The sequence below is a fragment of the Rattus rattus genome, chromosome 5 (genome assembly GCF_011064425.1).
Source record: "Rattus rattus isolate New Zealand chromosome 5, Rrattus_CSIRO_v1, whole genome shotgun sequence".
Classification (NCBI taxonomy): Eukaryota; Metazoa; Chordata; class Mammalia; order Rodentia; family Muridae; genus Rattus; species Rattus rattus.
Window position 1 is genome coordinate 16,460,946 of NC_046158.1, and position 26,373 is coordinate 16,487,318.

General features: G+C 55.7%; 1 protein-coding gene across 1 annotated transcript; it reads right to left on the reverse strand.

The window, feature by feature from the left end:
- Window positions 1–3,832: 3,832 nt before the first annotated feature.
- Nr5a1 (nuclear receptor subfamily 5 group A member 1) lies at window positions 3,833–25,437 on the reverse strand. Its single transcript, XM_032901921.1, has 7 exons — window positions 25,309–25,437; window positions 21,706–21,822; window positions 21,460–21,601; window positions 18,973–19,601; window positions 13,076–13,195; window positions 11,286–11,433; window positions 3,833–5,439 (listed from the first exon to the last, which is right to left on the reverse strand). The coding sequence occupies exons 2-7, from the start codon at window positions 21,805–21,807 to the stop codon at window positions 5,192–5,194; spliced, it is 1,389 nt and encodes a 462-aa protein (XP_032757812.1). The 5' UTR covers window positions 21,808–21,822; window positions 25,309–25,437; the 3' UTR covers window positions 3,833–5,191.
- Window positions 25,438–26,373: the final 936 nt, after the last annotated feature.

Consider the following 26,373-nt stretch of genomic DNA (forward strand, 5'->3'; position numbering starts at 1 on the left):
GGCTGCGGAGGTCAAGGCAGGAACGAGGTTCACCTGCACAGATGGGGTAACTGAGGCATAGCTATAGTCATAGATGTGTGATCCACAGACCAAGGTTTGTGGCAGCCTTCAGCGTTCAGCTTCCGGTCTGCTAAAAGGGGCCGAGCGCCCCCTGCAGGCAGATCAGGGGCTCAGGACTAGGCAAAATCAGAGCGCGCAGCCGCCCCTCACCCGATGGGCCCAGCCCCCCTCCACCCCACCCCCAACCTCAGGCATAGCCGTCTGCTATAACAAGAGCCACTGCAGCGCCTCTGTGCCTTTGTCTCTGCTGAATGGGTGCGTTGCTAGGGCTGCTCGTAGCAACGAAGCCGCTTCTACTTCGGTCCCACCTTCCCGACCCCTACCCTGGCCCGACGATCCCTGCTTCGTGCCCCCAGCTCCTCCCAACCACGTACTCAGGCAACTTGGGCAAAGGTCCCGGTGAGGGGTGGCTGCTAGCCATGAATCCTTTCCGAAAGCTCTGGAGATAGAAGGTGCAAGCAGGTGTTCTGACTGTAGAGAAACCGTCTTAGGGAGACCATGAGGGGCAGGCTGGGGTGGCAGGGTTCCCCCCAGACCCCAAGTTTCTGCTCCCAGACCCTGCCTAATCTTGGCCATTCCTGCCAGCCCTGCCCAAAGAGAGCCCTTACACTTTTCTTACAGGGGACTAAAAGGCATGTGCAGGGTTTTCCTCCCAGCCTTTCAGGAGCTCCACGGCCAGAGGACCTCAGCTCATCGCCGGAACCCCAGACTGAAATGCACAGCTGGTAGACCCAAGTGAGAGAAAAGGGCCTCTGGACTAGCCCGGCTGGTCCTGCTGTTTGTCTTGGTTCCTCCCACTTCCTAGATGTGCCCGTCAGTGTCTGATAATAAACCAGGTGTTGAAGCTTTCTGCCTGTGACGCCCCCCCACCCCCCACCCCCCACCCCCCCCACCCCCCCGGGGCAGGGGTTGTCTTCCTGGCCAGGAAGGGGTAGATGGACAGGGTTGTCTGGGAGGAGGAGCAGAGAAGCTGCCAGTTTGACTTTGGGATTCTGCCTTGCCACCTGGCTTGCTAGTTCTAGTTAGCAGTCACACACACACACACACACACACACACACACACGCACGCACGCACGCACGCACGCACGCACGCACGCACGCGTGTGTGTACATGTGCCCGGATGCGTGTGTGGAGGTCAGGGGACAGCTTTCATGAGTCAGCTCTCCCCTTTCACCGTGTAGGCTCTGGGCATAAAGTTCAAGTCATCAGGGTCTGTGGTAAGTGCTTTTAGTCCCTGAGTCATCTCTTCTGCCCATTCAGCATCTGCAGTGTCCCTGGCCTGAGACTGGAGTTCCTCACTCTGACTGGAGATTGACTTCATCCTAACTTGCAGACACAGGCCCCGGGCTTCCCTGCTGGCAGCCTGAGTGCATGGGCGATGGATGTGGACCCTGATTTCAGCCAGGCACCAATCAATGCTCACAGGGAGCTGGGATTCACTTGGGAGTGAGGGGATGGCTGTCTCACTGAGGAGGAGCCTGAATGGAAGGAAACTAAGAGCAGGCCAGGGCACTCTCTCACTAGGCAGCCACCAGTCGGGTCCCCAACACCATCCAGCCTGCCTCCCTTCAGGCTACAGAGTTGGGTCAGGCAAGTGAGGCAGAGAGGACGTGATGAGCGAGAAACTCCAAAGAACCCGTGAGGCACAGACATTCCCTGGGCCTTGGCGGCTTCCTCCCTGAACCCTAATCGGGTTGCAACTGGAACACAGTTTCTGGAGAGCATTGGCTCACCTATGCAAGTCCAGGTCTCCAGGCATTTATTTCTGGGGACCTAGGATGTGAAGAACTTGAAGCCTTCCCTGTCTGTCATTTGCCGAGTGAGGGATAACAGGCTCTCTCTCGGAAGACCTTATGATCCAGTCCTATGCTACTTTGGGGCATGGCAACCACCCTGCACCCAGTAGGTACACAGAGAAGGTCAGCTGTGACCAGAGACATGTAGGGCTGCAGGCAGAGGAAGCCGTGTTTGAGGCATTGAAGGCTCTGTGTGGGGAGGCCACACAAGAGAGAAGCCAGCAGAGCCCCTGGGAAGGCCGGCAGAAGCCCAGGAGGATGAAAGGCTGGGCCAGTTGGCCATTCCTTCCAGAGCCGGTCAGCTTTGCTAAGTATCAGCAGAACACATGCTCAGCCCTGGCAAAACCCATTGCCTGTGGCTAGGGACCCAGGGGGCATGCAAGGAGGTAGAAGGGACTGGTCCTTGGTGGAACATAACCATCCGCATTTCCATGTGCTCTGAATCCCTTCCCTCACAGAAGGCCCCTGTTCCAATCATAAAGGTTTGGGGATCAAGAGACAGGACAAAGGGGTTCTTTCCAGTCCTTTCCATCCCAGATATCTCTTCTTCTTCCCACACCCTCTATGCTCCAGCCAAACACAGTCAGCTGGCACCACCCTCTCTTTTTATTGTCACACCGTTCTTCCTGGACTGTCTTTGTTTCTGTTAAACTGGTGAATTCCTAGGCCTCCTTAAAAACTCAACTCCCATGACCCCTCGGCTGAGAAGCCTTCTCCTGTGAGCTGAATCAACGACTTTCTTATTTGTGGTTCAATTACATAAGGGATCGCACCCCATAATCTGGTTGGTTAAGATCGTTTTCTTTAAGCCTGGACATTGCCCTGGGACAGGCACAGAGCAGGAGAAGGAACATCTTTTTCTGTTACCTCCCCCTAAAAGAGGTACCTTTTTCTAGTTGTTTTGGAGACCCTAGGTGGAGCAAGGGTTAATCCTATTGATTAAAGTGGGTGGGGCAGTGGCTGAGCCCCTCCTGTGGAGAACCTACAAAGAAGGCCTGAAGAGCAGATCCAACAGGGCCTGGGGTGTGGGAGAGCTCAGTGCTGCCACCTAGCAGGACTCATCAGCAAGGGTGGGGACTGAGAGCAGGGTAGAAAAGGAGAGCCAGGCTGGCGTCTGGGTCCCCACCCCGAGTGACACCCCTGCTGGTGTTGACACAAGGACAGGGAGCTGAGGGAGGGCGTTTGTAAAGTGTTCATGAGATGAATACGCTTTCAGTATGGGGCAGAACTGGCATGACCCGGTGAAGCTGAGGTGAGACCCCAGAAAGTCACAGCACCTCCCAGGCCTTTCGTATACTTGAGTCCCAAAGTCTAGTAACACCTGCTGTCTCTACACCCTGGGCTCTCCAACCGCCTCCCGTCTCATTTTTAAAAATATCTTCAATGCGTATGGTATGTATGTAGACACATATATACACTGTATTTAGATCATACCCATCCCCCACCGCCCAATTCCCAGGACTCTCTCCACATTCCCCTCCCAACTTCCTTAATTCGTGTGCATAATCTTCTGAGTCCATTTAGTGACATAGGTGCAGGGCCTTCCAAAGGAGCACCGGAATGTGGGTGAAGCTCACATCCCTGAAGAAACCTGACTCTCCCACCCTCAGAAACCATTGACAGCCAGAGGGGCTACATAAGTTCCTCCCCCAGCCATGCTGGAATGTTGAGTGGCTTGGTCACGTGCAGGTCCTAGTGTGTGTGTGTGTGTGTGTGTGTGTGTGTGTGTGTGTGTGTGTGTGTGTGTGTTGCACCTAGGTCAGAGGACAATTTATGGGAGTCAGTTCTCTCTTTCACCTCAGGTCATCAGGCCTGCAAGCACCTTTACCTGCTAAGCCATTTCAGTAGCTCTCTTCCCAGAGGGTTAGAGCTGAACACTATTTTGGTGACAGGCAGACCAGCACTACACCCCCCCCTACCCCCAGAACCTACCCCAGGGACTACACCTTGCTTCAGAATGCAAAGTCACAAATGCTACTGGAAACTAATTGCAAAATTTATTTCAGGGCTGCAGGGCTGCAGGGGTTTATAAGGGCACTTCTTGTCTTGGGGCTGTGGGTCTCTGGCCTTGGTGGGATCACGCATTTCAGGGGCAGAGGTGGGGTCTGAGCCAGGGTGGTTGAAGACAGGAGACAGCCTTGTCCAGTTGGGCAGGCCTAGCGTAAGCTGTAAATCTGACACGAAAGCAGGAAAGACAGTGGATGCCCAGTCTGAAACAGAGGATAGCTTAGGTCTCTCCCCCCCAGTGCTTGGCCCTGAAGAGTGACTTTTGGGAGGCAAAGCGGCAGCCAGGGGACTGAGGCCAGCTTCAAGGGTTGTGACAAGGGACCCAAAAGGATAGAGCCATGAGAGAGTCCTCAGCACTGTCGTCATATAAAGATCTATGAGTTCTCCTAGGTTTACCCATATCCCCACCTGAAAGGACTCTAAGCCCCTGCAGGCCTCCTGTCGCTCCTATAGTGGGGCTGGGACAGAGGGCAAGCTCTTCTCAGGAGTGAGGCAAGATACATGAAGATGACCAGATGACCAGGAAGGAGATGTCAGGAGAAAGAGCTTTGGTGCTAATCCCCACATCCCAGTTCAGTCCTCAGTCTGTCTCCTGTCCATTTCTCTCTCACACACTTTCCAAGGACTGTCTAGGTAAAAGGAAGAGAATCCTGGTGACTGCAACCTTGCAGATAAGTACCAGCCCAGCCAGCTGGTGGAGGGCAGGGCCAGACTCCTCCTCCTCCTTGGGTAGCTGAGATCCAGGAGAAGGATGATCACAACAAAGTCCCTTTCCAGGGAGTGGATCAGAATTAGATGGGTGGGGGGGGCTGGAGGGGGTCTTTTTGCCCTATCCGCTCTCATGGTGTCCTCTAGAGACCCAATTTAGCAAACTCAGTTTACAATAGTGGACTTCCTTCCCTGCTTCAGGGGAGTCTGGAGACCCCCGTCCTCTGCCTTCATTGATGCCTACAGACCTTCCTCTGCCTCTGATCGCAGGAGAGAGGGAAAGGATGACCTCTGACCCAACAGACATTCAGGCCCACCAAGGAATCCCAAGCCTCCTCCTGGGACCTCAGATACCAGGAAAAAAAGCTGGGGGCAGACGGAGGAAGGAGTGGTTAGAAGCCACCCCTCTGGGGCACTCCAAGTGGCAGACACATGCCAGTGGCTAGCGAAGGCAACCTGTCCCGGGCAGTCCCCGCCCATCCTTGCCCATCATCCCAAACACACAGCTCTGGAGCTCAGGGGCAGGGGCTTAGGGACAGGGCTCCTAGATCACCTAATGCAAGGAGTCTTTTGGAGGCAGTGGCATCCCTGCCTACTGCCCGCTGCCTGGCACCCAGGCTCAAGTCTGCTTGGCCTGCAGCATCTCAATGAGAAGGTTGTTGCGGGGCATCTCGTTGCCCAAATGCTTATGGTACAGGTACTCCTTGGCCTGCATGCTCAGTGCCCGCACCTCCACCAGGCACAATAGCAACTGCTGGAATTTGTCCCCGCAGTGTGGGTAGTGACACAAGGTGTAATCCAGCAGGGCGGCGTTGGCCTTCTCCTGGGCGTCCTTTACCAGGCTGTGGTTGTTCAGGAATTTCACATCTGCAACGGGAGCAGCCCATCACCCTCTTGTCACCATCCACCCACAAAGTTGGACTGACACAGTTACCCGCATTACCAACACCACATTCCCAGGGGATACCAACCTGTAGGTGCAGAGACTGCTATAAGCCTCTCGATGGCAACCTTCCCATATGCACCCTGTGGCCACCACCACTGGCATCACTTTGCACACCATCTCCAAGCTTCTCCCTGTGCTTTCTTTGTCTTTTGGGGGTTTTAGTGTTTGTTTGTTTTCTTTCTTTTTGAGACAGGATCTCACCGTGTCTCCCTGGCTGGCCTGGACCTCACAGAGATCCCCTGCTTCTTTCTACCTCCTAAGGGCATGTGCCACCACACCTAGAAAATTCCTATGTAGAATCACACTATGGCCACCACTCTCACCAACCACTAAGCCATATCACTGGCCCGGTCATCCTCGATGTTGTCACTGTGGATACTTGACAACTAGGACCATCAGGAACATCAGCAGATGCATTGCCAGTGTGGTGTTCACACCTCTCTATTTTCTCATCTATGAAATGGGGTGAACTGGTCCCTATCAAAGCCTTTCTGTGGCCATCACCCCTGCCCTGATAGACATCGTCATCAGCATCACTGTCCAAAGGACCCATCTTAGGGTGCCAGACCCATGGGCACTCTGGGCATGGGCACCCTGGAAAGAGGCTCCATAAATTCAGTCATGGGGCTCTGGGGTCAACCTCTTGGCAGCATTATTCGTGGTGAGGAAGAAGGGCCTGGGTGGGTGTATGTCAGTTACATCTGGGAAGTTGTGGAATGGATATACCCAGAGCCCGTGGGGCCATGTTGAAAAGCAAGGCAGAGTGGGAGGTAAGAGAGTGGGAAGAACCGAAGGTTTGCGAGGCAAAGCCGTTTACATAAATTTAAAATGGCACTGAGGTCAGGAGTGGCTTAGAGCACACCGTTGGCCCTGGTTCTATCCCTTAAACTATATCAAAACATGAAAAGGGAGGGCAGGGGGAGGGTGAGCAGGCAGGCCGTCTGGCCCACTAGCTCTCTCCACACAGACGTGCTGTGTGAGAACAATGGGGGCCACGAAGCTGCAGATAGACATGGAGGGCCAGCTCCCGGTGAGAGGGCGAGGAGCAGGTGGCTCCGTGTGGACCAAATGCGACTGGGGCTGGAGCACGAACAGTGCGCATCCTTGGGCCTTAACACAAAAGAGGCCTTCGGAGTTGGTTAGGAGTAAGCTACTCCGTGGGAGAGTCCCTGCCTGTTCCGCGTAAAAGGTCCCTTCCCTCAGGGAAGGGGGCTGGAAATAGGATGTCTGGGTCCCTTCCTTGTCACAGCCCCTGTCACAGCCCTCGGCCTCTATCAGCTCATGCCCTGCCTAGGAGTTTAATTAACATCAGCTCCCCAGCCCTCAAAGCCTAACCTGGCCTCCTCTGGGTTCTGTTGCTTCCAGAGGTTCACAAGATGGGTCCCTCACTGCTTTCTTCCCTTGGGGTAGGTACCCCCCAGTCTTTCCACTGTGGGGGAGTTTGGCTAGCATGTGCTCCTGGCCCTCTAATCCCTCTTAACACCCACTGCGCCAGGAAAGCTGAGGTGCTTGGCAACCCTGATCCCCAGCCGCCCCCATCAGACCCGAGGAGGCCTGTGTTGTCCAAAGATGGATTTAGGGAAACTGGAGCTGGGCCTGAGTCGTATGGCAGGATTTGGTGGCTGCCGGCTTCTGCCCTGACTCCCATCACTCTGCAGTGAGTGAGTTGGGGTCATTTTCTTCCTCTTTCTGTGGGATGACCACCAGCTCACAGACACCTTTATGCCCTTTAGGGAAAAAGAAAAGCTCCTCCTGTCTAGAGAGGGACTCTTAGATTCCAGCCCAGTCCTTCCTTCTCTGCCTCTGTACAGCGAAACCCACCCAACTGGACAGAGCAACCCAGCTCGCTAGCCTGACTGGCTCCAGGTACATTCAGTGGTGATCGCCGGAAGTCATTGCACCAAGCTTGCCTCCTGGAAGCAAGAGAGGTCTACTGATCTCATCCGTCCTTGCCCCAACCCTTTCCCATCCCTGGGTCATCCATACCACTTTAGCCCCGCCATACTATCCCTGGGTTATTCTGACATTCTTAATAGATGAAAGATGGGGTCTATCTCAAAGCTACCCAGTATAGGGGCCCAGAGGAAAGAGATGAGGGGGAGGAGGATGGGCCAGGATGCTGCTCAAACGGAAGGGATGGTGACACCAGGGCCTAGGCTTCTAGCTTTACCAGGATTTACTGTTCTCAGCAACAAGCATCAGGGACTCAGGATGACAGTCAAGTAGAAGGGGGAGGGTGCAGGGCAAGGACAACTTTTCAGGGTCAGCACCTCTGTAGGAAAGCCTCTGGACTCTCAGTCCCCACATATTAAGGCCTCCATGGCCCTGGAGCGTGGAGGCTGCTATGGGGTGGCTAGACACACACAGCGGTCATAGACCAGAGCTGGGATCCTTTTCATGGCACCAAGCCTGTTCATCCCTTCCGATGTCTAGACTGGGAGAAGTGCATCCGAGTGTGCCTAGACCACCCACACAGCAGGGCAGGATTCAGACCCACGCTAGGAGCTGCAGGACTGCCTGCTGCAGGCAGGGCGGGGCTGGGGTTCCCAGAGCTGGAAGGCTTTAGAACCAGGTTCTCTGCAACCTACCGGATTTTCTCTAAGATCCCACCCTGGGTCTGACTTTAAACCTAAGTTTTCCCCCACCTGGAAAGCTTAGATCAGTTTACCTCTCTTCTCCAACTTCCTGAGCTCACTCAGTGTAAGGGACGGAAGACAGCCATGCAACACTGAGCGTGCCCTCAGACTCGGGAACAGGGATCATCCCACAACCTGGAGATTCCCCCTTTGCATGTCCAGGGGTTCACACCCCAGCTCTGCAACCAGAGGCCACCTCGGAACCTATCTTTTATAAGACGGGGCAAGTCAGGACTGGGACCCTTGCCGAGTACCAGCTTGGGGCCTGAGCCTGCAGGACAGACAGTGCTGCCCACATCCCTGGAGGCGGAGGGGATGGGAGATGGCACCCCACCCTGGGAGCAGCCGCTAGCTCCATGAGCTGGGGGCCCCCAGGATCTCAGAAAAGCCCCCTTTTCACGGTTTAATTGAATATTTGAATAATCCTTTCATTCCAGCGAGGCATAAAGAATGTTGTCCCAATAGCAGTGACTCAGGCAGGCGCCCCCGCTCACAATGGCCCCTCGAGTGGCACTGCTATTCAGTCCGTCTTTTGTTGGCTTGGAGCGGTGGGTAAATTGCAAACGCTTAAGGGAATGCTGCCGTGCACCTCAATGGGAATCAGGAAATCGAATGTTAGGTCAATCCATTAAGCTTCGATTAAGTCCTCGGCGGAACAATGCCGGCCGGGCCCATCTTCATAAACACTGCGATTGCCAGGAGAGAGGCACTAATTTTAATTAAGCCTCCTTACCTGCCTCTGAGCTGCCTGAGATGCTATTTAGACGCCAAATGGCACCCTTCTGCAGAGACAGGCGAGAAGGAGGTGTGTAGAGGGGGACAGGGTGGGGGGTGGGTGACAGTTACTGCCTGGGTTTGAGGCGGCCCAGCCCAGGGCGGTGATGCTGAGGGTGCCACGAGCAGGCGGACTGGAAGTCTGTGGACAGGTGGCCAGCCCTGCCTTGAGTTCTAGTTTTCCTGAAAGCTCAGCTCTGACGAGGAGCCCTGCATTTCAGAGTCAGAGGGCCATCCACCATCACCCAGATACAGGAGTTGCCTGCTGCAGGGCTCTGAGCTATCAACCTACTATCCTACCCCAGGCTGGAGCCGGAAGGGCCTTAGATGGTGATATGCAAATGTGAGGTGGTCAGGTTATCCCCAGAGTGGGAGCCATTCCAGAGGAAGGCTCAAGGTGCCCAATAACCGAGGTCATGCACAGTTCATCCTGGGTCTACCTTGTGGACTCCTCTCCACCCATTCCCCTCCCCATAACTTCCAACAGGCTGCTTCTTCTGCTTGTTTCAGCAGAACGCTCCTATTCACACTGCAAGGCCCAGCTCAGATGTACGCAACTCATCCTGCATCCCAACCCAGGAGGGTTGCCCCGACTCTGGTCATACTGGACTGCTCACCTCCTATCCCAACTTGAAGCCTCTTTCCAAGGACTCTGTGCCCCAGTGTGTGTCTGTCATTGTTCCCTCATTCTAGGCTCCAGTAGGTTAAGGTCCCAGAATCACTGTCTCCTGTGCCTCTGACATCCCTAACCTCAACTCAACTTCAGGCCGACCGAGCTGAGAACTCCTCAGACACCATGGGCAGACCCGAGACAATAAAGCCCTCAGTCAGACACAAAGCATTAATAGAGACTGAGTCTGTGGCCTGGTTAGTTCAGTCACTCTGGCTCATCTGGTTATGGACTTAATAAGGATGATTAATAAAGAACATCAGTACATGCTTCTGAGGGCCAAGATCGTGGTAGAATTACCTCATTGTACCCTTGCAGTATGTCAAGGACACTTACGGATGTCATTTCACACATGGGGAAATAGAGGCTTGGAGAGTGACTTGCTCAATTGCACAAAGCCAGAGGGATCAGAGTAGAAACCAGGCAGCCATGTACTTATACAGAGACTCTTCCCACGCTCCCCACTCTAGCACTGATCTCTCCAAGTTACTGGAGGGGAAGTTAGCATAGGGGCTGGGAGGGTGGCTCTGAGCTGCCCCAAGTCAAGGCACCACTGAGCCTAGCCCCTGGAGAAATAGGGAGGCCAGCGTCCAACTGGACCTAGTAGCTTTGGCTGTAGGAGAAAGGGGGCTGTGGGGCTCCCTTAAGGGAGCCATGCTGGGGCTCTGACTGGTGCTGAGAGGTCCTCTTTGCTGAGCACCCCCACCCAAGATTCTCCCAATCCTGACCAGGGCCCCCAAGGCTGTGCTACACTCTAAGGTGGCTACTTCATTGTGGTCATTTCCTAACACTCTCTAGAGCACTAGCCAGGCTGAGAGTCCCCAGGCCCTTGTCCCTTGCCACATGGATGTGGCAAGTAGCCCAACCCTGCCTGAGCACTGGGCTTTCTCTCCAGCTCCCTTCTTCTCTCTGTTTCCAAATACTTCCTACACTCTAGGTAGCATCATTGCCAGACTGCTGCAAAGACAGGTCTCCATTCTCTCTTCCCTCCCATCCCATAACTGCTTCCCTGCTACGGAATCTTCCATCCAACTCATACACTAAGGCTCCTCCAAGCTTTCTATCCCAGGACTTGGGCTCTCTGAAGCATACCTTCATATTTGTGGCTTCTTGCTGCTATGTAGTCCCCATCTATGTATTCCTCCCTTTATAAGACACTTGCTGTTCCCCCAAGTGCATGGCTCTGAGGGCAGCAGTTGGGGTCTTTCCCATTGGCTATGTTGCCTCCAGTCCCTGGCACCAGGCAGGTGTTCAGCGGGTGTTTGCAGAATGAATGAATGAATGTACAGGAGAAAGGATCTAGCATCAGAACTACAGGGGGTCCCTGTAGTTCAGGGAGTTAGGGAAAACAGGGACCCCAGGATGGGAGTCAGGGAAGAAAGAGTCCTAAACGCAGCAGGCATTTAAGTGTGCTGGGTATGAAGAGCAATTTCTGTCGTGATTAGTCAGAAACAAATCAGATGTTCAGAAAGGTCCCCCCCCCCATAAAAAGCAAAACACTGACAACATCTCAGTCTTTGGGATTTCACACTGAGAAACCAAGGCCCTCCAGGGAGCAGCTAGGCCCTGGCCATGTGCCCTTATAACACTCACTAAAGGAGGATCCTTGTCCCTTGGGTTCTCTGACCACAGTACTACCCCAATGTCTTTACCACCCTCCACTGCAGAGCCTCCAGAGGCCACTCACCGAGGCTGAAGAGGATGAGGAACTTGAGACAGACGAACTCCTGGCGGTCCAGTTGCAGGGCATGCAGCTGCAGCACCAACTCCTGTGCCCGCAGCACCAGGCTGTGCAGCAGGGAGCCAGCCTGCACAGCCACCGTGCTCAGCTCCACCTGCACCGGCAGAGGGCAGGTCAGAGAGGTGGGCAGAGAGAGAGGGAGACAGGGGCTTGGGTGAAAGGGTACAGGGCAGAAGGTTCTGATCAGTGACTTGGGTCAAGCACTGAGCCTCGGGCCACCATTTTGCCAGCATTGTTCCATTTGTTGAACCAAGCTGAGCACCTGTGGCTGGCCGGCCCCATCTTTAGTGGCAGTGGGGCAGGCATCAGGTAGCGGGAGCACAGGGAGCTGAAGGATACTTCCTTTAAAAGGGGCTGCCTTCGGCCCTGTTCTTGCATAGCTGACTTTGACAAGTGCCCTTCCCTGGGGCAGGGGAGGAGGCAGTGTGGGTGGTTCTGCTGAGCACAGGAAATGGCCACCATATAAGAGCTGATTCATTACCACCTTACTTGTCTCTCTCTCTCTCTCTCTCTCTCTCTCTCTCTCTCTCTCTCTCTGTGAGAGTGAGTGAGTGTGTGTGTGTGTGTGTGTGTGTGTGTGTGTGTGTGTGTGTCTTTCACTCTGTCACACAGTTACCTGTTCCCTGAAGCTATGGTACTCATGCTGCACACCCATGCCCACTCCTGGCCTTCAGTGGCCATGCTCAGCAACACAGACACACACCTGCATATGCATTCATGCTTACACAGTGCAGGCACTTACGGACACCCACGCATCTCTGTGTGTGCAGAGTCACACAATCAGACATAGGTGGGTGGCTATACCCAGGATGTTCCTGCAGCCAGTGTGTCCTCACTCGTACCCCAGATCCTGTCCTGGCACTCCTGTGGCCCAGAGTAACCCCTTGGGACCAGCATGCCCATTCCTTCTTCCAATGGCCTTGAAACATGAGATATGAACCCAAGATTAGGACACAGGTCCTGAGAGGCAGAGGTAGAGAAGTAGGAACTTGGTCTACATTTGGTTCCTGTTCCCACTGTGCCCACTATTGAACCCTTGTCCCTCCTGGGGCCACACTGCTGTCTCCAGGAGCTTTCTTTTCTTCCTCCTACTTCTCCCCCATGTCTGCGTTGCCCTCTTTAAAGGTCTCCAGACCCCAGCACTTTAGGTTGCTTCACCCATATCCACTGGCCACCCTAATGTCCCTCCTGTGGGGGCAGCGTTCAGGAGTTCCCAGGCCTTCTCCATGGCTTCCCACCTTTGTCATGTTACACACTCTGATCTGAAGGAGCCAAATTCTGAGTCTGAGCGCTCTGGGTCTTTCCTCCACTCTTATTCGTTCATCCGTTCACTCACTCATTCGTTCATTCATCATTTATGAAAATGGAGACCCTACAGGGTCTTGCCTGCTCTCTATCCCCTAGCAATGCCTGCAATCTCATCTCTCACACTTGCTACCCCACAGTCCCTTGGCCCTACTCTGAACCCCTTCTCAGAGTCCTTGATCCTGCAGCTTCCACGTGTGTGACAGCATAGACTGTCACCCGCCATTTTAATACCAGCTGACCAACTCTGCCTTATTTTGGGGAGACCAATTCCACTGTTATCTCCTAGAAGAACCTCCACTGGCCGTTCCACGCAGTGGCTCCTCAAAAGGCCTCAGGACACAGAGAAGTCTGGCTAGTGCATGTCCCTGAATTTGGAATTTGGGGTATTCCCGAGCCAGCCTCGAGAGGCCTGAGACCAGTTCAGTCACCTCCTGTCCGGTGACCAGCAGGATGCTGTCTTCCTTGCCGTACTGGACCTGGCGGTAGATGTGGTCCAGCACCAGCAGCTCACTCCAGCAGTTCTGCAGCAGTGTCATCTGGTCAGCCACCTGTAGGGTAGAATCATGCAGAGGTCTAGCTGGGGACTGTCCTCCGGGCCCCTCTCTCAACCCTCTACTCAAAGTCTTGGATGGTCCCATCCGTCCACCTGTTTGCTTCATTGGGGCCCAGTGAGAGCCTCCTTCAGGCCCCAGTTCGATCTTTCATTAAGCGTGCGACCTCACACATGTCCCCGAGTCTTTCTGGACCTCCATGTTTTCAGTGATTCAAGTGCTTGGAGATGTCTAGTCACACATCCTATACCCAGGAAATCTAAAGACTAGGAGCTAACGCTGTGAAGACCAACCCTTGTGCCCCGTGGAGGGCCTGTGGTCATGGCTGCCCCTGAAGGGGAGCTGCAGAGGTACCTAGGCTCCTGGGGAAGAAAGGGGAGCTACTTGACTCATGGATACCTCAGCTGTGTGCAGCAAGGACAGAACAATGAACAAGGTAGATCCTAACCATCAGGGTGCAGTGGGCCTTGGAGTCCAGGAGAGGACAGTCCCTGCTGAGTGTCCCCCAACTCTGGGGTCCTTGCATGCTCCCACAGAACAGGCAGATGCTCCCCACAGGAGCAACTTCTACTCAGAGCCATGAGAACAGCAGCCAGGGACGCTTCGTCATCCCCCTCTCCTCTCTCACTGCCTCATCCCCACTCAACTCCTTTTTCCACACAGACAGCCCAAAGCTTTTCCTTTGGTGTGTGTGTGTGTGTGTGTGTGTGTGTGTGTGTGTGTGTGTGTGTGTGTGTACCACAATGTGCATGTAGAGGTCAATTCTCTTCTTCTACCATATGGGTTTTCCAGGAATGGGACCGAGGTTGGCTAGATACTCCCAGCTCTCCCTGGGCCACACCTTGCCACCACTACCAACCTTGCTACATGTCAACCCCGTTGACCGTCACCATCACTTTACAGAGAGAAGAGATTGAGCAGTGAGCTCAGGCAAGCTACCTATGGTTGTACAGCTCAGTGTGGCTCTAGGTCCATGTTCTTTACCCCCAGGCTTAGAAGACAACCTGTCCCCTGTCCCCCTTGCCACCTGGAGTTCAGAGTCTCCTATAGACTGTCACCTCCTCCATGAAGCCATGCTCAACCCCTCTTTCTTGCTGCCCTTTGGGATGGCACCAATCCGTGCCTGTCTTTCCTGGTACTTTGGAGTATGAGAGGGCAGGACTGGCTTTCACCTATGCCACTGTTGGCCTTTCAGGCATCAGCAAGAGGTTGATCAAGGGGCATTTGCTCCACAAAACATCCACCTTTCCCTCAAACCCAGGCCCAAGGAGAGATAACTAGACACAAAAACCAGCTCTTCTATCAGCCTAGCAGCCTTCCTCTCCCCTCTGGAGCATCCTCGGGCAGGTTAGGAGAAAGGAGAGGGCAGGTGTAGGCCAGTTTTATGTCAACTTGACACAGATACAGTCATCTGAGAGGAGCGAACCTCATCTGGGAAAATGTCTCCATACGGTTGGGCTGTAAGCAGGCCTGTAGTGCATTTTCTTAATTAGTGCGTGTGTGAGGGTGGGGGTGGGGGACCTACCACCCTTCTAAGCTGGTGCTCCTGGCTCTATAAACTGGCAGGCTGCTCAAGCCACGGGGAACAAGCCAGTAAGCAGCACTCGTCCAGGCCCTCTGCATCAGCTCCTGCCTCCAGGTTCTTGCCCACTTTGAGCTTCTGTCTTGGTTTCCCTCAATGGACTGTGGGATATGGACTCAGGATATGTAAGCCAAAGAAACCCTTTCACACCTAAACTGCTTTTCGTCATGGCATTTCAACACAGCCATGGCAATCCTAACAAAGACAGAGGGTCAAAAGGAAAGAGCATCCACACAGTCATGCAGGCTCAGGACTCCACCCACCCACCCCTGCTCCAACACACAGGGCAGGAGAGCAGGAGGGCCCTGCTTCTATCCATCCTTACCCATCTCCTCTCTGGGTCCCCAGCCCAGGCCTCTGCTTGTCCTGAGCTCCATCACTGTTAGAACAGAGAGACCCAGCCTCTGACCGCAATCTACTCCATCTCTCCTCACATCTCCCTCTCCATCACCCTTTCCCAGGAGAAAACCAAAGCTCCAGAAACACAGTGCCAGAGTCCCTCATGCCTGCCCAGGTGACAGATACTCGTGGGACAAATAATCAGACAGGATCACCAAGAACCTCTGGACCCCTGGGTGGGAAAAGCCTATAGGGCGGTCTCAATGGCAACAAAGTAAATACAGAGCCATTTGGGTGACCCAGAAAGAGGCCCAGCATGGCTGCACATGCTCTACCCCCATCCCAGGCACAGACGCAGATACCCTTGTGCCCAGATGGGAGAAATGCAGGGCAGGAGAAATGATAAAGAGGAGTATTAGGGAGATAAGCAGACTGAGCCTTGGCAGAAGGCAGGGAGGTCATAGTGACCTGGGTGCCCAGCCCTGCAGCAGACTCTACCCAGACCTCAGCTGTGGGGCTGGGTGGCCCAGCTTGAGGACCGATGAGAAGGCTGCAGCATGAGGCCACATGAGGCTACGCTGAGCACGCCAGACTCTGTGTCCCAGTCTCTCAGCCGGTCATGCACTCTCCTCAACCGTAATTTCCTGATCTGTGATAGGAAAGGCCATCTTCCCTCTTTTGCAGAGAGACGATCAGGCACAGTGGGCACCGGAGAGAGCCCGGGGCACTTGGACCGGCCCCAAAGGTTCTGCAGAACCCGCTGAGCTACATCTTCCTCTCAGCCAAGCAAAAGTTCCTATCATGCCCACCTCTTCCTGTGGGTGGGCAGATGGACACATGGACATCCAACCCCAACATACTGCACTGCCTGTGCTCTCCACAAGAAACTGTGTGTGTGAGAGATACTCTCACCTTCCTCTTGCCACCTTGGGAACAGGGTCATCTGCAGTCCTGGCTTGGGGTCCCTGGCCAGCCCAGCCTGTCTGCTGAGCTCTCCCGTGGCCCACCACAAATCTTGGAGCCTTGACACTGGAGCCTGCATCCAAGAAGGATATTGATGGTATTGCACTGACCTCTCCCTCAGCAGGCCTCTCTGGAGCCCCCGAGGTCTGATCGGTCTGGCAGCCAAGGCCAACGAGCTCAGTAATTCTTCAGGGTCTGACACTCCATGGCTGGCCATGGCACACTCCTGGCTGAGCAATTGTTTATCAGCCCAGTACTGGCAGACTTAATTAATAAACCATCTCTCCGAGCAATTATCTGCTGCTAGCAGGGGGTCTGTGGGGAAGCAGAGTGGGAGGTTGAGGAGGGACAGATGTCAAGATGGAGTCCTATCACCTCCTCCAGCCTGTCCCTTCCTGGTGACTCTGCTGAGCACCTGGTAAAGGTGAAACTATCACCATTCAAGTAAGAATTTGGTACACCAAAGTGGGTCCCATTTTACAGAGCTCAGAGGTGTGTGGGCCTTGTGTGTCCTTCCCTGTGCTCTTCCCAGAAGGCCTGAGAATGGAGTTTCTTAAGCTACAAACAGGGGCAGACCAGAAAGGAGGAATGGACTCTACCAGTGAGGTTTCTCGTGTACTGAGCTGCATGACAAATCCTTTACCTATTCTAGCTCACCCAGCCTTTACAAGGCTCCAGGGAAATATTAGGCTCCTCCCACATTACAAATGCAGAAACTGAGGCCAGATGAGCAAAGAAACCTTGCTGCTATGTCCACAGGCTGCATGCCCTGACCTGTCTTCTGATCACCTCTGCAGAGAAACCTTTGACTCCCACAGATGGAGGAATGCTTTCCCCCTGGGTCCTCTATTTCCCTCCAGGTGAGGAGCCCAGAGACCTGTTTATCGACAATCTGCATATGTCTTCCTGCCCTCCCTACAGCTTCCTGGTCCAGTTCATTCTGATGTCCCCAGTGCTCACCTCAAGGGCTGACCTAGTCTCAGAGCCACAGAGCCCCTCTCCCATCTCCCATCGCCTAAGATTTGCATGTGGCATGGTGGGAACCAGCTCACTGGGCAACCTCAGCTTTTCCAACCTGCATGCCTGGCCTCCTAGACACAGACCCCCAGCCTGGCAAAGCATGCCTGCTCAAGAGGCCGTAAGGGCTGGGCTCGGGCTTATCTGCAAGGTCCCTCACAAGCAGCAACTGAGCATGGCTAAGATTCCTGGGCTCCTTTCACAGGTTCTGGGAAGGGGAAGCAGGAAGGTTTGGGCCACAGAGAAGCCAGAAGCAGGAAAAAACACTCAGCAACGCTAGGACAAAAGCCCTTCCCATCCTGCGTGACCCCCCACCTCCCCAACCAGGAAGGCAGCCAGAGGAAGTGCCCTGCCCCTGGATCCAAGCTTAGCTTCTTCTACTCTCTGTTCAGGGACTTCGGGGGATGTTTGCAGTCTTGGGGTGGGGGCTGGGGCATCTTCCAGCGTACTGAGCACCTAGTACAGGGCAGGTGGGAGGCTCCGCCATCTGACTAACATTCACCTCCTATATCAGATGGCCTAGAAAGGGCCCGTGAGAGAAGTCACCCAAGACAGAGACACGGCATGTCCTTGGTCACGGCAGGCTTTACACAGTGGACATGAAGAGTCACGGTCAGTCATCAGACCCTAACTCTCAGAGTGCCCTGGGTCAAAGCTTGAGGTGCCCCCATGGGGCTCGGGCTGCTCACGCTACACCTTATTCGCCTCGATGCCAGGCAGGCAGGCAGGCAGTGCCCCCAGCCCATCTGGCCATATGCCCAAAGGAAGCCCAGGCAGAGTGGCGTCAGCACTGACAGCCGCTCAAGGCTGCAGGGCTTCCCACAGGGAGGGCAGTGGCCTGCTGTTTATAGCTAGCCTCAGAACAACCAGGGGGGCTTGACCTAGGAGGGTCAGGTTGGGTTGTACCCACGCCAGGCAGCAGTGAGTCTTGGTCAGGATTCTGGAGTCTTGGGGGTGGTGCACACAAGGAGCTAGGTAGGGCGCTACAGAGTCAGCTCTCAGATCTTAGGGCTTCACACCGATAGATGAAATGACTGACTGGAAAGTTCTTCCTGTGGCTAGCCTCAGTCCCTCCTGCTGTGATCATGCTTTCTTTACCTTCCCGTGCACTAACCCTGGGAGAGAGAGGGCACTGAGATAAGGGAGGGCAGCAGCAGCATCACCATCACCATCACCATCACCATCACCATCACCACCACCACCACCACCATCACCATCACCATCACCACCACCACCACCACCATCACCATCACCATCACCATCACCATCACCATCACCACCACCATCACCATCACCATCACCATCACCACCACCATCACCATCACCATCACCATCACAGGGTAGTAGATCACATTAGCCAGGTAGTAATTAGGTTCACAAACACACAAAGTCATACACCCAGAGCCACATCTATGACAACTGAGGATGGTGGGGTTGGTGTTCTTTCTGAAGAGATGGGTGGATAGGATGGCAGGTCCTACTTCTGACATAGGCTGGGGATTTGGGGGCTAAGACACGTGTTGGAGAGAACCCAGGGTCTCAAAGAAAGAGGGAGCTGCCTGTAGAAATGCCAACTGGGAGAGAAGCAAAGGCTAGCAGAACACGGAGGTGCTGAGAGACCACAAGCCAGGGAGGGGACAGAGAGAGGAAAAGGCCAAGAGAGACAGACTGAAGAGATAGGGAGAGGGATGGACAGGGGGGCAGCAGGCACCAGGAAGCTGCAATAGCTCAGAAATGCCCTCCTTCCATGCAGCGGTGCTTCCCCAGACACTGCCTGAAGCCACTGGGCAGGGCTGTCCATCAAATGGTGATGCCGGCCAGCCAAGATTAGTAGCTAGAGCCAGGGGGTGGGGGTCTATAAGGAGGTACCCACCTCCAGCTCCTTAAATACCATGCACCTTCGTGCCCAGTCGACAATGGAGATAAAGGTCTGGTCCGCCATCCTGCAGAGGAGGCTGAAGGGCGCTGGCTGGTCAGGGCGGCTTTTGGCTGGCTCCTGCAGGCAGCCCACGATGCGAGCGCGCACCTGGTCTTCCTCTGGCTCTAGTTGCAGCAGCTGCAATATGAGCTCTGGTACATTGGGCCCTCCTGAGAAGGGCTCCGGATAGCTGTAGGGTGGCCCTGGCTGTTGAGGGGGGCTGGCGTAGGGCTCTGGATACTCAGACTTGATGGTGCGGTTAGAGAAGGCAGGATAGAGGTAGCCAGCCAGAGGCCCGTGAGGACCAGGCACGGCCATGGGCAGAGATGGGGCTCCAAAGTCACCCAGCGGCCCACTGGGTGGGCCAGAGACCAGGGCCTTGGGCTCCGGTGCATGCAGGCTAGGGGGTAACATGTAGTCCGGTGGGGGAGGGGGTGGCGGGGGAACCCCCATCGGTGGTCCGGTCTCCAGTTTGAAGCCATTGGCCCGAATCTGTGCTTTCTTCTGCTGCTTCAAGGCCCGGTCTCTCTTGTACATGGGCCCAAACTTGTTCCGGCCGCCCCGCATTCGATCAGCACGCACAGCTGTGGGCAGGAGCAGTCTGTCAGGTTCCACCTTCCCCAACTGTCTGCCACAGATCCTTCCCCAAAAGATATGTCTCACACTTGCATATACCATTCCCCCCCAGCCGTATTCAGTGGCCTTCTCTGCCCACAGGTGAGAGCAACAGCCTTGGCTTGGCATCCCAGGCCTTCCTCCACATTCTCATGAGCGGATCTACTTCCCCTCTGCCCACTCACCCACCCTCCCCTCTGCCTGAAACCCCTTTCTTTCCCTTGCAATTTCTTAACACCCAGTCTAACGTTGCCACCTCCAGGAAGTCTCCGGATTCCCCCAGGCAGAATTTCCTGTCCTGCCCCATATGAATACCTCAGGCTGAGAGCTCCTGGGTGCCTGGACCGTGGTCTGACAGGCACATGGTGAAAGCAAAGGAGCCCTGCTTTGCTCACAGTGGGGTGCCTTCTCGACTCTACAAAGCTTCCCCAACTGCCCTCCGCTGTGAGCCTGGGTTTGTGCTGGAGGAGGGGATTTATTCTGCTGACCAGATGTTTTTCTCCTGGCCAAGAATGTGTCACCCGCCAGACTCAACAGGTGCATTTCTGCAGCTCCAGTGTGGTTCCAGCCCTTGCTCAGACAGGACCCCACCCAAGCTCGAAGAAAAGGGAGAGAGGGGTGGTGTTCCACAGAACTTGGGAGCCTGCCCGACATAGATCTTCTTGCCTGGAGGTGAACAGCATGCTTCGCTCCTTCAGGCTGCCGGCACAGGCTGCTGCCACCCACAATAGCCAGCTCTCCGCCTGCTCAGGACCTGGACCTAGGGGGGCTCCCCACATAGGACAGGGTACCTCCTTCAATCCGAGTCCCTCTCTAGGTAGCAGGCTATGGCCACAGCTTTCCCCAGCCTCTGGGACCTTCTCTGCAAAAACTTTAGCCAACAGCTGCCGGCTGGGCGCTCAGCCCGACTGAGGCCAGGAGGGTAGAAGCTATGACTGTCCACTTTCTGAGTCTGGACCTAATGGACTGTTGCTGTCTTCTCTGGACCAGAACAGGAGGGTAGCCATAGGCCATTGTTCCCTTCACCCCAACCCTGAGTCAGGGCTGGACTCAGAATGCATGGGAAGGAACCTCAATTCCTGTGAAACTTAGATGCCTGGACAGACAGACAGATAGATGCACAGTCTGAACAGCGATGGACAAACAGCAGCAGAAAGGGTGATAATAATGACAGTTCCAGCTATTCTACTGAGTCTTTCCCCTCACAGCAGGCAACTCCCGCTTTTGCTTGCCGCCCCCACCCCACCCCCAGGCCTCCCACTAACACAAGGCAAGCATTACTTTTTTACTTCGTTATTCAAATGGGGGCATCTGCAGCTCAGCAAAGTCCCTAGCCTACAAGTGATACAGCTGGAATTTGAACATGGTCAAGTTATTGAGAGCTGAGGCTTTGGTTGGTGTGGGGAATCTATGGGGGTGTCTGGGAGCTTCTCACACAGTGAGTCTATTGGGGGTCAGCTCTGTCCTGGAGAAAGACTTAACCCCCTCGGGGGACGGGATACTGGATCTCAATACGCAACTCATGACTGGCCTTGCCTTAGTCTCCCGAGTCCTAGGATTGCAAGGATGGACCACCATGCCGGAAGTCTTACTTTTGATATTTTGGGACTGAGCCCAGGCAGGCCCTACACGCACGGGCTCTTCTGGCGCTAGACTCCCTTAGTTGCCTCTGTTCCCTGCAGAGCTGGGGCCCCAACGTCACGCCGAGGGGCCAATCACCTGGATCCAGAAACTGCTCGGCTTTCCCCTCAGCCCCTCTCCCAGGCCCGCCCGCGGCTCCCTGGGGGCGGCCAGCAGTCAGGGGTCCCGGGCGTGCAGGACGCGCACCTTCCAGGCGCATGCCCACCGTCAGGCACTTCTGGAAGCGGCAGAAGGGACAGCGCTTACGCTGCGTCTTGTCGATTTTGCAGCTCTGACTCTCGGTGCACGTGTAATGCTTGTTGTTCTGGACTGTGCGCTTGAAGAAGCCCTGCTCCAGAGGAAGGGAATGAGCGCCAGGTCTCGACCTTCGTTCGCCGCCCGCACCCTTGCCACCCGCAGCCTACACCCTCCCTGCTCCCGCTTCGCGCTCACCTTGCAGCTCTCGCACGTGAGCAGCCCGTAGTGGTAGCCCGACACCTTGTCACCACACACTGGACACAGCTCGTCCAGGTCCTCGTCGTACGAATAGTCCATGCCCGCGGCGTCCGCCTGTGAAAGGAGGATCGGGTCAGCGCAGGCCGACGGTGACTGGCCTGGGGTTACCCTGGTCTGTGTACACGGGGCGGTCCCCAGCACCGGCCGGGTGCGGGGGTTTGGGGGCCGCGTCCCTGCGCTGCAGCTCAGCCACCCGCCGCGCTCCAGGGATGCTTCCTCGCCGCCTCTGCCGCGCCCGATCCGGGACCCTCGGATTCGATGCGTTTCCATCCCGATTCGTTTGTCTGAGAACAAAACCCCGATTCTGAGAAAATCAGATAGGCTCGGGCGCGGGGAAGACAGACGCCAGGGGACCAGGGCGAAGTAGGGCACACAGCTGGAGTGGTCTGGGGGCCCGACAGAGACCTAAGGCAGAGACGAGTCTAGAAGAGACACAGAGAGACCCCAGCCAGCACTGCTCAACGGAGAGGGGATCCTGGGTGACAGGGACAGGAATGCTGTGTCAAAGACATTGGGAGAGATTCGTAGATGGTTGATTGTTAGGTAGGTAGGTAGGTAGATATTGATAGATTATGTAGATAGATAAATGATAGGTGAGGTCATGATGGACAGATGATGAACGGTGACTGATAGATGATCTAAAGATCGATACACAGTACATAGTAAAAAGATGAAAGACCAGTGATGATGGGCAACGAAAAAGACAGGATCAGAGGCTAGGAGTGACAGGCCCAACGAGAAAACCAAGGAGACACAGAGTCAGAGACACCGAGCAAGGAGAGACACCCCGGGAAGACCGAGGCAGCGAGAGTGACAGAAACACAAACGGAAAACCTGGAGAGACGGAGGTGCCCAGCGAGAGGGTCGGGGATGGGGAGACACGCGGGCAGAGAGCTCCAAGGCGTGGCCCCGTGGAGGGACAGGGGCCGACCCTGAGAAGCAGAGAACCCTGGAGCCGGGCCGCTGGGTCCGCAGACAAAGCCACGCAGCGACGGCACCCACCGGCGAGCCGAGACGTCGGGCCGAGAGCGGGCGTGGAGGGCGCAGCGGGGTCGAGGGCGCGGGGCGGAGACCTCCGGCGGAGACGGGGTACAGAGAAGGGGATACAGGCTCCGGTAGACCTCAGACGGGGAGTCCAGATCCCGAGAGCCGTGGCCGGGAATGTGAGGGCCCGTACGACGGCGGCGCCCACACAGGCCGCTCCCGCGAGCAGCACCCCGCGTTCGGCCCGCACCGAGCCCCGCACCTTTTGGCCGCGCCGCCGCCCGCGATGAAGCCGCACCCGGGCTCAGCGCCGCCCGCCCGCCCGCAATGACGGCCACTCGGGCCGGGGGCGGGGAGACCGTCCCGCTCTGCCCCCGCCTCCCCGCGCCCGCCGCCTGCGGGGCTGCTCGAGGCGCACCTGGGACCCGGGCCCCTCCGCCGCACTGCGCGCTTCGCGAACCCGCCGCGCGGGGCCGGGGTGGCCACTCTATATGCGCGCGTGCGGTATCCGGGGGCGGAGGCGCGGTCCTTGTCCTCCCCACAACCCGGCCTGTGTCCTACCCTCCCTACAGCCCCTCTCGGCCTTCACCCTCACCTCCTGGCCCTCCAGTCCCAGCTCGATCCTCCGAAGCCCGCGAGTTCTAAGAGAATTGGGGACCCTGAGCACCCCAGAATACGGTCAGGTGCCGTGCGCGGGGAAGCTTCGGGCCTCCGCCTGCGCAGGGAGGAGGCGAGCTCCGGTTTGCTAGTCCAGTTTAGGGGTGCCAAGGCCTGAACGCTGGTCGTTTTGCCGTGTGAAATTGGTTAAGGGCGTGAGTGGGGTGGTGGGCAAGGCACAAGCAAGGAAGAAACTAGACTTTTGAGTTCGCACTGCCACATTTGCCTACTCAGGCTGCCGAAGCCAGCTCTTCCAGAGGGTGGCTGAAAATGGATGCGGTGGAGTGGACAGCAAGAGTTCGGGGCGAACCCCATTTCCAGGAGTCTCCCTCAGGGTGCTCCTCTGGAAATGGGAAGCATGGTTATCCCACTCTGCGACATCCCAAGGTCTGGTAAGCAGCCTGAGCTCCATGGGCTCAGAGCCCCAAAAGCTAAGCTGTGGAGCTGTACCCACGCGCCCCTGTGAGCTTTCCTCTAGCTTGGGCATAGGGGGAGGGGGAGAGAACGGGAGCCTCTGGAATACTGGTCCTGCGGGTGAGGCGGCAAAGCAGTTGTCCTGGGCTGGAAACGTCCACCAGACCACACAGCTTTTCAAGTTAAGTAACTGAGGTTGAGAGATCTTTGAAGAGGCCTACTCAACCCAGCCCAGTCCCCTTAGCCACCAGGGGGTGGAAGGCAGTTCGGGAGGCTGGAAATGGATTCCAGAAAGCCTCAGTGGGGAAGTACAGCAGTTATGCCTTGGCGGAGACCCACCCATCCAAAACTCGGTATGGATCCCACCCTGTAGCTCGGGTTTCTGTGAGTGCCGGACTAGGGTGCTTGCATAAAGCTGAAGACCGAGCACAGCGAGCCTCTCAAGACATTCATGGAGGGAAGCACCACAGAATCTGACGGACTTGGCTGTCCTAGCTCAGGCAAGTCACTGCCTCCTGTCCTACAGAGCTGCGTTGAGTGAAATTGCGTGGGTGAATCGTAGAAGGACAGAGCCAGAGCCAGAGGCGTGTCAGGCCCTCTCCCCACACTGAGCACTTACACCTCAGGGATAGGGGCTATATAGGCTTTTGCACAAATCCCCTTCAGATAGGAACCCTCAGAAAGTGAAACTGGGGAGGGAATGGGGTTCAATGGCAGACCACGCCCAGTGTGAGGCTCTGCCATTTCATTTCTAGTCGCAAAAACACAAACAAAACCAAAACAAAAGTCCCCAGATGAACCTAGGCACAGAGGCCAGTAGGCAGCGGGGACGAAGAAATGGGGGCTGGACTCCTGACTGGCATCTCTAGAGTAGCCCACCAGGGGCATCTGGGATGATGTGGGCTCTGGACTAAATCCCTGGTGGGATGGGGGATGGGCACCAAGCTGCTCTCTCTCTTTCTGCCTGTATCTCAGCCCTTTCTTCCAGGGTTCCACTGAATGCCCCCTCTCCCTGTATACCCTTACAGTGACTCACACCCTTTCACCCATCTACCCAGGGAAGCAAAGTAAGACTCTGACCCTGACTGACAGTAGAAACACAGACATACACACATGGAGGCTCAGACACCTACACAGAGGCCAGCCAGACACTCAGGCAGCAAGACTCCAAGTCCAGAAGACCCTCAGGACAGACACGGAACACCACACTCTCAGGAACCCCCGGTTACCTCTAAGACACCACCAACCACCCTCAAACCCTAGTGGGTCTGTCGCCATAGGCCTAACTCCTCTGTAGCACACCATAAGAAGAGATGAGGGGTGTTGTAATGGGGAAATGGACCTGGGGAGACCCCTGGCCTTTTCCCTGGCCAGAGTGGTAGGAACTGGTCATTCTGTAGAGCAGGCAATGGCCAGTCTAGGCCGGAGCAAGGCACTGAGGAGGGAGGCTGGCCATTAGAGGCCTGGGCCCCGGCCTTCACTTACTGAACGGAAGGAGAATTCTCAGCCGGATAAGGGTGGACACTGGGCACCAGGGTCCTGGTGGGGAGGCTCCCAGGCCCCAGGTAGGGCAGTGGCTAGCGAGCTGTCAGGAACTTCTTCCCCCAGCAGCGGGCAGGCAGCGGCGGACAAACTGGCCCTGTCCGATCGTCCTCTCCTCCTCCCCTCATGGGTGGGGGGGGCCACCGGAGGCCCAATTGGTCTCTGCCCCCACGTGACTCTGCAGGCCTTTCTCCTCCTTTATTGGTGTTTCTCTTCATTTGGGTCTATATCTTTTTTCACTCTTCTAAAAGAAAAAAAAATATTCCTATCTTTATGGGGGCCCTGGGTGGGGGCAGAGGCCAAGGCACTGGGGAGGCCTGGGCCAGCTGGTTGTCCAGGCTGCTGCTGTGGGAGCCTGAGGCAGGGACCCCATGTAGGCAGATAGGCAGCGGCTTGTTAGTGACTGGGTGGGAGTGGGACCTGATTTATGGGCTGCTCCCTCACCAGGCTGGGAGTTTCTCCCCTTGAATGGCTTCCTCCCTGGGTTCTGGCCTGGGCTGCGTGGTCCAGCTTGTCCCAGACCTGAGTGAGGAGTCAGAATGGCTAGTGTCTCCATCAGGTGGGGTTCTTGGGCCCTTTTTGGTGGCTTCTCTGAATATTACTGTGCATTGAGAGCTGTAGAGATGGTCTCCATTTCCTTGGGGAAACCGAGGCTGTGCCAAGACTGCTGGGCTAAGGGTGTGGCTACAGGGACTTCAGGTAGGACTATGTGGGTAGACCCAGGTAGGGAAGGAGGTTTTTTTTGTTTGTTTGTTTTTTGTTTTTGTTTTTTATTTTCCTAGAAGGCCAGGCATTCCTGCTTAGCCAGTTCCTGAACTGGCCTAGACGGATTGGATCCTGATTGCTGAGCCCTTCATGGCCCTCCATCCCACACCTCTGGAGTAACCCATCTGTTCATTCCGTCTACATCTCCTATAGACTGTGAACTCTGTGAGCACTGTTCTAGGCACCAGGGGACACCATGCTGAGGACCAGGGAGCCTCTGTCATGAGAGACTTTGCAACCATT